The sequence below is a fragment of the Pelodiscus sinensis genome, chromosome 16 (assembly GCF_049634645.1).
Source record: "Pelodiscus sinensis isolate JC-2024 chromosome 16, ASM4963464v1, whole genome shotgun sequence".
In the NCBI taxonomy this organism is placed as follows: domain Eukaryota; kingdom Metazoa; phylum Chordata; order Testudines; family Trionychidae; genus Pelodiscus; species Pelodiscus sinensis.
Window position 1 is genome coordinate 2,458,035 of NC_134726.1, and position 12,398 is coordinate 2,470,432.

Here is a 12,398-nt window from a genome sequence, read left to right on the forward strand (position 1 = left end):
GGATGGAGATTCCACCCCCTCCCTAGGGAACCCATCCCAGTGCTTCACCACCCTCCTAGGGAAATAGCTTTTCCTAATCTCCAACCTAGACCTCTCCCACTAACTTGAGACCACTGCTCCGTGTTCTGCCATCCGTCACTACTGAGAACAGCTTCTCCCCATCCTCTTTGGGACCCCCCCCCCTTTGGGAAGTTGAAGGCTGCTCTCAAATCCCCCCTCACTCTCCTCATTTGATCTGAGGAAGTGGGTCTGGCCCACGAAAGCTCATCACCTAATAAGCCATCCTGTTAGTCTTTAAAGTGCTGCATAGTCCTGCCTTTTGTTTCAGCTAGACCAGACTAACACGGCTACATTTCTATCACTCTTTTGCAGACTAAACAGACCAAAATCCCTCAGCCTCTCCTCATAGGTCAAGCACTCCAGCCCCCTAATCATTCTGGTTGCCCTCTGCTGGACCCTCTCCAATACATCCACATCCCTTCTGTAGTGGGGGGCCCAAAACAAGACACAACCCTCCAGATGTGGCCTCACCAGAGCCAAATAAAGGGGAATAATCACATCTCTGGATCTGCTGGCAATGCTCCTCCTAATGCACCCTAATATGCCATCAGCCTTCTTGGCTACAAGGGCACACAGTTGACTCCTATCCAGCTTCTCATCCACTGGAATCCCCAGGTCCTTTTCTGCAGAATTGCTGCTTAGCCATTCCATCCCCAGCCAGTAACAATGCTTGGGATTCTTCCGTCCCAAGGGCAGGACTCTGCACTTGTCCTTGTTGAACCTCATCAGATTTCTTTTGGCCCAATCCTCTAATCTGTCCAGGTCACTCTGGCCCCTATCCCTATTTAATGCTGTCCATGAAACCCAGTTGCCCCAGTGAAAACAGTAAGAGCAGTGCCATTGTACCGGTAACAGGTACATAGCATTCCTTCTACAGTTTCTCCTGCAGGCATCCTCATGTCTGAAGGGTTGTTTTGTGGGAGATTTATTGAGATTAGTATAACATCATCGGCACTTGTGGCATTTTCCTGACAAACATGACACGACCTTGCCCTTAGGAGTTTACAATAAAAGCTAGAGCAAAAACCGAAAAGGGGATCGTATGACCAAGGTTACAAAAGAGTAAAAGATCTCAAGACTCTCAAGTTACTACATATGCTTCTTGTCAGACGTTAATTACACACGGTATTTTTTCAGTGGTCAGAGCAAAAAGCTGTGCATCTGCAATAGCAATTTAGAAGCTCTGCATCCTAACTCAGAATTAGCCACATACCGTAAGCACTGTTAAATCACTTGACTCTGTCTCTAACCATCAACCCCATTGGAAAAATCGCAAGATGCAGTACAGACTAAATTGAAAGGGAGTTTCCCCAACTCAATAGATTACTTCCTCTAATTTCAGCATACATTTATGGAAACTCATTTCTGATTAGATGTGAAAAACAGCATAGTAGCAGAGAAGGGGTTTTTATTTTAAGTGTGCCTAAAACAAGTCTGGTTTGTTCTTCATACAGTACAAAAAACAACAGACCTCATGTCATTGTAAGAGCAAAAGAACATCCATACAGGGTCAGACCAAAGGTCCACCTAGCCCAACATCCTGTCTGCCGACAGTGGCCAATGCCAGATGCCCCAGAGGGAGGGAACACAACAGGTAATCCTCACATGATCTCTTCTCCTGGTCATCCATTTCCAGACAAACAGGGGCAGGAATGGGGTTCCTAGCCTATCCTGGTAAACAGCCATCGATGGACTTAGCCTCCATGAATTTCTCTAGTTCTCTTTTGAACCCTGTTATAGTGTTGGCCTTCACAACATCCTCCAACAAGGAGTTCCACAGGTTGACTGTGCGCAGCAAGAAAAAAAACTTCCTTTTGTTTGTTTTAAACCTGCTGCCTATTAATTTCATTTGGTGACCCCCTACTTCTTATATTGAAAGAATAAGTAAAAAACTATTCTTTATTCGCTTTTTCCATACCAGTCATGATTTTATAGACCTCTAGCATATCCCTCCCTTACTCTCCCCCTTTCTAAGATGAAAAGACCAAGTATGTTTAATCTCTCTTCATATGGGATCTGTTCCAAACCCCTAATCATTTTTGTTGCCCTTTTCTGAATATTTTCCAATTCCAATAGATCTTTGAGATGAGGCAACCACATCTGTACGCAGTATTCACAATTAGGGCCTACCATAGTTTTATATAGAGGTAATAAGATATTCTGTCTTATTCTCTCTCCCTTTTTTTTAAATCATTCCTGACATTCTATTTGCTTTCCTGGACTGCTGCTGCACACCGAGTGATGGTTTTCAGAAAACTAGCCACAGTGACTGCAAGATCTCTCTTGAGTAGTTGTAGCTAAATTAGTTCCCGTCATATTGAATGTTAGTTGGGATTATTTTTTCCAACGTGAATTACTTTACATTTATCAACATGAAATTTCATTTGCCATTTTGTTGCCAAATCACTTAGTTTGGTGAGATCTTTTTGAAGCTCTTCACAGTCCGCTTTGGTCTTAACTATCTTGAGCAGTTTGGTATCATCTGCAAACGTTGCCACCTCACTGTTTACCCCTTTCTCTAGATCATTTATAAATAAATTGAATAGGATTGATCCCAGCACAGATCCTTGGGAGACCTCACTAGTTACTTCTCTCCACTTGGAAAACTGACCATTTATTCCTATCCTTTGTTTCCTGTCTTTTAACCAGTAATCAATCCATGAAAGGACCTTGCCTGACAACTTACTTTACTTAAGCGCCTTTGGTGAGGGACATCAACACAATACTTGACATAAGGCCATACTGGAAATCATGTCAATACTTGACAAAAAGATTTATAAAGCATTCTAAAGGGAACAGGAAACCCAGGAACTATTTTCATCAAGCAATTGGTCTATGGGATTAACTCCTTGAATTTCAAAAATCTGATCTTGCCTTTTGCTCATACTGTAATAGCAAAGAAACCAACCTCCATTTCTGATCGTTCCAATCCCGCTGTAGAAGTCTTCAAAGCTGATTACTCCAAGTCCACTGGGGTCTAGGTATTTTGTTAGGTCCTTCACCTGCAATTACAAAACCGGTATTACAAATTTCACAGCAAAGCATTTCAGACACCGCATATGGCACTTGGGAAGACTACTCAGAGGGCGCTTTGTTGGACTGTCTCAGGCAGCAGATTCAGCCTCGTGAGAGCAAATGGCAAAGAGTTCTGCTTCAGTGATACCATGCCAACAAGACGTCTATGTAGTGGGGCACAAGCAGACCGGGCCAAGAGGTAGCTGGGATTTAATGAACCATTAAATGGGAGCGAAGTTCTAAGTGCAGTCTTAATACCGAAGCTGATGGACTTGGCGTTCTAAAGATGAAATGAAGTGAATATGAGTCAGTCCAATATTTGTTTCAACTTAAAATCTTTTCAAATCAGCACTTTTTTAAATAGTCGCTTAATTGGGACAGGTGCTTAATTGGGACAATAGGCTGTCCCTTAGGGGGTCCCAATTAAGAGGATTCAACAGTAGCGAACTAATCTGTGCAACGTATTTAGACATAATTGGAAACCCGGTCATGGTGAGGTAACGTTTAATGGGAGCAGGGCATGGTGGGGGAGGGGGAAATATCACATCAGCAGCTAGCAGGGATTAGGAGGTTAGTACTGAATAAGAGATAAAGGAGAAATAAGACATTTCTGGCAAACTGGCAATGATAATTTTGGCATTTCAAACAGAAGAGATATAATTAGAGAGCAAAACCAAAGTCATTTTTCGGCAGTCCAAACAAAGGACTTCAAAAAGATGCATCTAATTCCCTCAATGGCTGCTACTGAGCCTTTGTTTCAGCCAAACAATTATCGTTCTCAGCATTCTTAGAATTAACTATTCTATTCGTCACTTTCCTCAACTGCTATTTTAGCAAGTTAGCCTTTTAAGTGACATTGAGGCAAAAAACATTTTTTATATTTATACACACACAATCTAAAACAAAACAGGAAGTGCAGACACTGAAGAGAGACACAATGGAAATGATACAATTTGTTTCGAACTGCTGTACAGAACTTTCCAAGTCACAGCCTCCTTTCCCCTCAACTTTACCATTTATAGGATCCCATCAGGAAGCTCAAATTCTCAGGAGTTTTTTGGGGCTGAAGTGTACCTCTCAAAATAAATAAATAAAACTACTCTTGGGTCCTCCACCCCCCACCAAATAAGTTCTGAATACAAACTGATTTTGGATTCCAGTTGCTCAGAGTTGCTTGTTGCTGGGGCTTAGATAATTTCTCTATTTTTGCTTGCACTTGACAAAAAGGTGACAAAACACTAGTTATTTTGAGAAAAACCTTGCACCTACAAAGAAACCAAAACCAAGCAAGAATGGGAGAAGCAGGAGTGTGGAGTTTACCAAGCTTAGAAACATCCCTTTGCGTTGTCAATGGGTTGTGAATGGCCCATCATTGGGCACAGGTCCGTATTTGTATATAAAAGGGCACCCGCACTTCAGTGACATTTAATCGAAGGTTCCGTGGCACCCCTGACATTCTCATGCACGGTTTCTAACATTTCCAAGAGGGGAGAAATACATCATTGCTATAGAAAGTCTCCACCTACAAAAACCAATTGCTAACATACCATTAATGCTGTGCACAGGAAGTGACAAGCAATAAACCACAAACATTTTAAGGTAGGTGTCTCCTCCACGTAATTAAACTTGTGAAACTAAAACCAGCGTGATGTATAGGGGTGGTTACTTGTATGAATGTTCTGTGTTGGAACATTTTTGCTTTCAAAAAGAACTAAGAGCATGCCAGCCCGCAAATTGCTCAGAGAACCTAGGTATGGGAAAAGTTACTTCAACCAATAAAAAAACCGTACAATACTTAGACAAAGTTAAAATATTGCATTTTGACAGAAAGTGTGCAGATTTAAGGATATAAGGATCAGACCCCCATGTGCCAGACTGACAAATGTACACTAATTTAAGAATAAATTAATGCCCATTTTCTTCATTTCAAGCATATCTTCGAGAAAACTAAACATACTGGCAATAGTAGAGTTTATCACCACAGTACCTCACCTTGGAGTCTCAAAACCTGTTTTCAATCAAACTCCCTGAACTTCTTTAGGGCTGAAGTAACCTCTCAAGGGGGGGAAAAAAAAAAAATCTCTTAGGTCTAAGTCAAGCCAGGACCAGCTAGGGTAGATTAGTGGAGACCCGCTGAAGTCAACAGAGCAACACACAGACGTACGTGTCAATTAAAGGACTGTCCCCCAAATGTGGAAATTAAGTCAAAACCAATTCCGTCATCTTGCGGGAGTGGGGCATTGTTAGATTTTATTTTAAGTAAGTGGAGGTGAAAAGCAAAAACCCAACCGCTTTTCCTGTTTTTGGAAAAAACACGTATTTGTTATTAGCTGCTAACAAACTGCTAACCTCACATTTCAACCTTTGATTTTAATCAGAGTCCAATTTCCTGTACGACTGAAAAAGTGCTTTAAAAGAAAACTAGCTTGTAAGAATGTATCCATGCACACAGCCTCAAGCAAGTAGCTGTTCCACCACGAACAGCAGGGGATACCAAGCTGGGAGAGGTTGCAAGTGCTTTGGATGATAGGGTCAAAATTCAAAGTGATCTGGACAAACTGGAGAAATGGTCTGAGGCAAACAGGATGAAGTTTAACCAGGACAAATGCAAAGTGCTCCACTTAGGAAGGAACAATCCGTTTCTCACAAAGAATGGGAAGCGACTGTCTAGGAAGGAGTCCTGCAGAAAGGGATCTAGGGGTCATAGTGGACCACAAGCTAAATATGAGTCAACAGTGAGACACCTGCAAAAAAAAAAAAAAAAAACCACACACGATTCTGGCATGCATTAACTGGAGCGTTGTGAGCAAGACATGAGAAGTCATTCTTCCGCTCTGCTCTGCACTGACCAGGCTTGAATTGGAGTGCTGTGTCCAGTTCTGGGCACCACGTTTCAAGAACACTGAAGAAATTGGAGAAGGTCCAGAGAAGAGCAACGAGAATGATTGAAGGTCTAGAAAACATGAGCTATGAGGGAAGACTGAAGGAATTGGGCTTGTTTAGTTTAGAAAAAAGAAGACAGTTTAAAAACGGCTATCATGTCCCCTCTATCTAAAAGGGTGTTACAAGGAGGAGGGAGAAAAATTGTTCTTCTTGGCCTCCGAGGACAGGACAAGCAGCAATGGGCTTAAACTGCAGCAAGGGAGGTTTACGCTGGACACAGGGAAAAGCTTCCTAACAGTCAGGGTGATTAAACACTGGAATAAATTGCTTAGGGAGATTGTGGAATCTCCATCGCTGAAGATATGTCAGAGCAGGTTGGACAGACACCTGTCAGGGATGATTTAGATGGCGCTTGGTCCTGCCAGGAGGGCAGGGGGCTGGACTCGATGACCTCATGAGGTCCCTGCCAGTTCTAGGATTCTACAAACTCTAAGGGCCTGCAAGCATGGTTGTGCTTTGCACAGCACGCCTCTGATTTTGATTGAGGCCTATGGGCATTACGCAGTATAACACTATAACAAAGACTCAACCCCGAGCGGGCAGAAGGGTTTAATTGCACGGTTGCGGACAACACGACCGACTTGCACCAAACCCCCAGAGCCCAGCTCCACAGTGGCACAGCCGGCCAATAATCCCCCGGTGCACCCAGGCAGGCCGACTGGCACCACCAGTCCGAAGCCATATTGCAGCAGTCCTCACAGGGTCAGGCTCTCCAGTGCACCAGCTTCACCTTATGCTGCACAAAGTGACCCTCACTCAGCCAGAATCCCCTTTGTTTATGGAGACCCTCCACGAGAATGAAGCTGGCAGAGACAGCGCAGTTATCCCCCAGGCGGGAAGATGAGCCTCCTACAGAGCGAGGGGTGCTGCGGAGCTTGGGGCCAGCCCCACAGTGCCTCACTGACATCAGGAGGCAGCGGATCGTTCTGTGGCTGGGGCGGAGAGAGGTAAGCTACTTTGAATTGAGCCGGAGCCAGGCAACAGAGAACCACCGCCGCCCTCAGTCAACACGCCGATATTAGAAGAGGAGCATCCCTATAGCTCCAAGGCAGGAAGCGGACGGGTCTGTGCCATACCCCACATCGGCACCCTCTGTCCGCCCGCGGGGAAACAGAGCTACCTCGGCCTATGCCGTTCCAGTCAGACCCCAAAGCCTAGGCACCCACATGCAAGCTACATTCAGATCCTAACCCAGCATTCTCTGTGTCCTTGCTACGTACACACACCTCCACTCAGACACCTAGAGACTGTGCACGCTTTCATGGGCCACAGGAGTCCCCTCTCGTTCTCATTTACTAAACATCACGACAACATGTTACGCACATAGTTAAGTTGTAAGAAAGAAATACTGTGATAGATGACAGTATTTGTTTCTCAAAAGAGCAAATGTACAGTGAGTCAACCTGTGGAACTCCTTGCCAGAGGATGCTGTGAAAACCTGTTATAGTCTAGGTTTTCCCAAAAAGGCTAGGACGACAGGCCCATCAATGGCTATTAGAGGCTAGGGACACCATCTCTGCCCATCCTGGCTGCTTGTCAGAAGCTGGGAATGGGCAACAGGGGAAGGATCACTTGATTCCCTGTTCTCCTATTCCCTCTCGGGCATCTGGCATTGGCCACCGTTGGCAGACAGGATACTCGACCTTAGGCTGTTCTAATGTGAGCAGTTGTATTTCTTGATGTGTATGAGCTTACTGCGGTGATAGGGATACAAAGTTAGTGCGTATTTTTGCATGAAACAGAAATAGGAAGTGAGAGTTCGTTTACAAAGTAGATATGGGGGGGGGGGAGAGAATCATTATCTTGAGACAAAACAAGATCTGATAGAGATAGGTATGTACGTACATACCTGCCATTCGTATTAACACAAACACCAAAAAAGCAAAACTTTTCACACCAAATCAATGTTTTGCTTGCTGATGAGAGCAAGAATTAATTTTTAAAAAGTCGACCTTCAACTTCAGCAATGCCTTGTGACCACCCTTTAAGTACAAGCCTTATGGAATGCTGCACGGAATTGTAAGTCTACAAGGGATGTCAAGAGGTGTTCTAGCTAGCCAACGTCGGTGAAAAGAGGAAGCTTTCCAAAGTGCTCAATGCCTAAGGTTTAATTACTTGTCAAGTACCAACCTGCTTCAGTAACGATTTCTGGAACTACACTACTTTCACCCAACATCCACATTTCAACCGTCAACAACAAGTATGGCACAGAGTTGTGCGCGATTTCACAGTGATCTGCTCTCATTGTGCTTTTCATTTAGTTGTCTTTTCATGCCTTCTTTTCCTGGGGGAGCAGGGGGTTACTCTTTTCAAAGCTATACTTGTCTCCGACCTTAACAGCTGCTCACATCTGAAGAAGTGTTTTGGGTGACATTATAGGATGCTAAAAGAGTATTGTATTTCCCTTGTTATGAACGCAAAATGATCACTTAGTTTCGCCCCAAATTTGTAACAAGCTGTGGACAAGGCAGATCTTGATTTTATTCTTCATACATTCAAACGGAGCGGTTGAAAAGCTCTGTCCTCGGGGTGGGGGGAACACGCTAAGATTTCATTCACATAATATGCTGGAGCTTTCAGAGCAGGCCAACTAGCAAGGTTAATCTTCCAGGTACACAAACCGCATCCAGCCTGCCGTGGAATACACCATCAGATTACCTTGGATCAGCGAGAAGGGTTTAGTACTCAATTTTTCCCTAGAAGAGGGAGGAATATTTCATTCTTTGATCTCTTCAGTTCTCCAAAGGGCATGTGAGAACCACCAAGGTAACGCAGGGAGACATGAAAGGGGACATGTTGGTGCTCCTAACCCAGTAATGGCAGAAAACAATTCAGAGACAAAGGCAGAAGGCAATGCACCCGCGGGGGATGTTTTCAACAACTACATCAGCAGCCTGCTAAACTTTATGCTATTCTGAATGCAAAAGTATCTTGCAGTGGAGGCAGGCCAGTCACATGGGCTTAGGTCCAAACACAGCCCCGAGGCTAGGGGAAGGAGGAAGATCAAGGGAAGAACCAACAAAACAGCCCTGCAGCTCAAGTTACACTCCTGCCCTACTTATCAGGAGAGAGAGAGAGAGAGAGAGAGAATGCCAGACTCAGTCTCACCTGGGGGAAGACACGCTTCGGCTGAATCCAACACGGGATGGGACCCAACCCACAGCAGATAGCTGGACCTAACAAAGAGGGAAAAAACAGGGGACAGCTAGAGACAAGTGACCAGACCGGACACTCCAGAGGGGAGCACAGAGCAGTGGAGGGAGGGGGAAGATAAAGATGTCCAAAACCAACAGAACAACAATTCAATTGTACATCAACTTCTGAGACTTTGGAGGTGAGATTTAGCAGACTCAAGAGAACAGAGATGCACAGGGCACGTGTGGATGGCAACTCAGACCCCACAAATCCTCCTCCAAGTGTCCCATAGGGTTGCCAGATACCTTCACAAAAAATCCTGAACAGGCAGGGGAAAATTGGTTGGGGGGGGGGGGAAGTTGCTGTGCCTTTAAATTACCATGCTCCTTGCTCCCCCCCACCTTCGCAGATGCTGCCAGCCTTCTGCCCGAGGAAAACAGAAAATATTGGACATTTTACATGTCTGGTAGTCAGTGTCTCTCTCTTTTTTTAAACCAGACAGAAGGCCAAAATACCAAACTGTCCAAGAAAAAACCGGACACCTGGCAACCCCAGTGACCAAAGACAACGGATGATCCTTGCCAAACAGTCAATACTTAGAAGACTCCAAAACACATTCTGGAAGGGGGATGCAGACAGCAGGACCACGTGCAGCCTTCCCAGAGCCAAGATACGAGGGGTCACCTCAACTGGATGGGCTTCTGAAGTAAATGGGCAGGATCCACTGGTGGTTCATGTCGGCTGGAGGCAAGACGACAGAAGTTGTGCTGGATCCCAGCACTGCAGCCTAGCTACAGGTGCCCAGACAAACCACCTTGGCACCACAGAAACTAACTCAGGAACCAATCCCTTCAACAAACCTTGGTGCCAACTCTGCCCACATATCTACACCCGCGACACCACCACAGGACCTAACCAGATCATCCATACCATCACTGGTTCATTCACCTGCACACCTACCAATGTAATATACGCCATCATGCGCCAGCAATGCCCCTCTGCCACACACACACACACACACACCCCCACCCCCACCAGCCAAACTGGACAATCCCTACGTAAAATGGACACAAATCAGATATCAGGAATGGAAATATACAAAAAACTGTAGGAGAACACTTCAATCTCCCTGGACACAAGGTAGCAGACTTAAGGTAGCCATCCTGAAAAAAAAAAAATTCAAGAACAGAAAAAATTCTGTTTCAAAGAGAAACTGCTGAGCTACAGTTCATCTGCAAATTTGATACCACCCGTTTAGGATTAAACAGACTGCGAATGGCTAGCCAACTACAAAAGCAGCTTCTCCTCTCAGTGTTCACCTCCATATCCGCTGCTAGAAGTGGGTCTCGTCCTCCCTGACTGAATCGACCTTATCTCTAGCCTTACTCTTGATTGGTTCTCTTTTCTTATGACTGTTTATTTATACCTGCCTCTGGAATTTCCACTACATGCATCTGACAAAGTGGATCTTTGCCCATGAAAGCTTATGCTCCAATACATCTGTTAGCCTATAAGTTGCCACAGGACTTCGTCACTTCTCTGGAGGGGTTTCATCCTGCCAAGTGGTCAGCACCATCCGTTCTGGGAGCTGCCTCCTATGATGAAACACCAGATCCGCTATGTTAGGGAAGCCCGAATGAGAACACAGCATTGGAAAAACACCTGAGAGAGGAATTACCTCATATGAAACTCAGTTACTCATAAAACAAAGATTCTGCGTCCTCTTTAATGCTACAAGGCAAACTCACATTCTATGCTGGCCACTCAGATTACAGAACTATCTATCCCAAGTTTTAGCAGAACTGCTCTTGCTGGAATAAGCTGAACCTTCACCTTGTGGAGAGAAACAATCCATAAAAGCAGCAACTAATATTGTCAAAGCGTCACAGGGAAAAGTCTCACACACCTCTCACCTCTCCAAGAGGTTATCCACAATTGTTTTTCAAAACCAAGATAAAGATCATAGAATACTAGGAGTGGAAGGGACCTTAAGAGGTCATCGAGTCCAGTCCCCTGCCCTCATGGCAGGACCAAATACTGTCTAGACCATCCCAGATAGACATTTATCTAACCTGCTCTTCAATATCTCCAGAGATGGGGATTCCACAACCTCCCTCGGCAATTTATTTCAGTGTTTGACCAACCTGACAGGAAGTTTTTCCTCATGTCCAACCTAAACCTCCCTGGCTGCAGTTTAGGCCCATTGCTTCTTCTTCTATCCTCAGAGGACAAGATGAACAATTTTTCCTCCCTCCTCCTTATGACACCCTTTTAGATACCTGAAAACAGCTATCATGTCCCCCCTAAATCATGTCCTACGTTTAAGGCCAACGCCTCGGTTAGTCCTTTTGAGAGAAGTACTAAATGGAATCCTGGAGGGGGACTTGCAAAAGGAAAATAAAGTTGGGTTTGTAACTTTGTTTTGTTTTCAGATACATGTGTGTATCCAAAAAGTACAGTCTCCCCTACCCGGAGCAGCATTTGTTTGTTCGGTTTTTTTTTTTTTTAAAGCAGGAAAGGGTAGGGGAGAATAAATTTGGTTTTCCTCTCCTTGCAAGAGAACTCCCTGACTGTTTTCACCAGTCCTGGTCTCTCAGCAGGAGGAGGGAGGATGTTCAATATTGCCTAAAAGCCTCAGGAGGGAGCCGTATTAGTCTGCAACTGTACAAAAAACCCACTAGTCCCGTGGCACCTTCAACTAGCAAAAATATATGTACAGTATCGTGAGCTTTCGTGGCCACAGCCCACTTCCTCAGAGCAGTGGATCTTCCTGACGAATGATTGCTTGGGCAGGCGTGTAACCCACATGAGGTTTGTTGTAAGTGACTAAAGCCCCTTGTTTGCACAGATTTCACTACTTGTGATGACCAGCAGTGCTGGTGCTAGCCACAGGGGCCTCCAGCAGGAAGATTCCTCCCCTCTCTGCCCCCCCCCCCCAACACACACACACAGTTCTTATAAAAGAAAGGGAACTGAGGCCCCTCTTGACTTGCTGGGGGCCCTGAGCAATTGCTTAGCCTGCTTATTCTAGCGCCAGCTCTCGTGTCGAGCTTCTAAACGCATCTTCTGGAGCATCTTTGAGGGAACGGTGCAGCCGTGAAGATGCAACTCAAATGTAAACAGGGAGCAGGAAGGAGAGGGGGGCTCCTTTGTGCACCATCATAAAGAAAAACCTAGTTCTCCCCCTGACAACTGCAAGCAACCGCGTCGCAGTATCGATCAGCGCTCAGATTTCTGCTCCCAAG

General features: G+C 45.0%; 1 protein-coding gene across 2 annotated transcripts in view; it reads right to left on the reverse strand.

Annotated features, from left to right (window-relative positions):
• The window catches only part of RAB11FIP3 (RAB11 family interacting protein 3), a 109,860-nt gene that overhangs the window by 72,648 nt on the left and 24,814 nt on the right, over positions 1-12,398 (reverse strand). For both annotated transcript variants that reach the window (XM_006113864.2, XM_006113865.2), the window contains exon 2: positions 2,969-3,062. In XM_006113864.2, the coding sequence (XP_006113926.2) occupies positions 2,969-3,062 (94 nt within the window). The remainder of the gene's footprint in view (positions 1-2,968; positions 3,063-12,398) is intronic.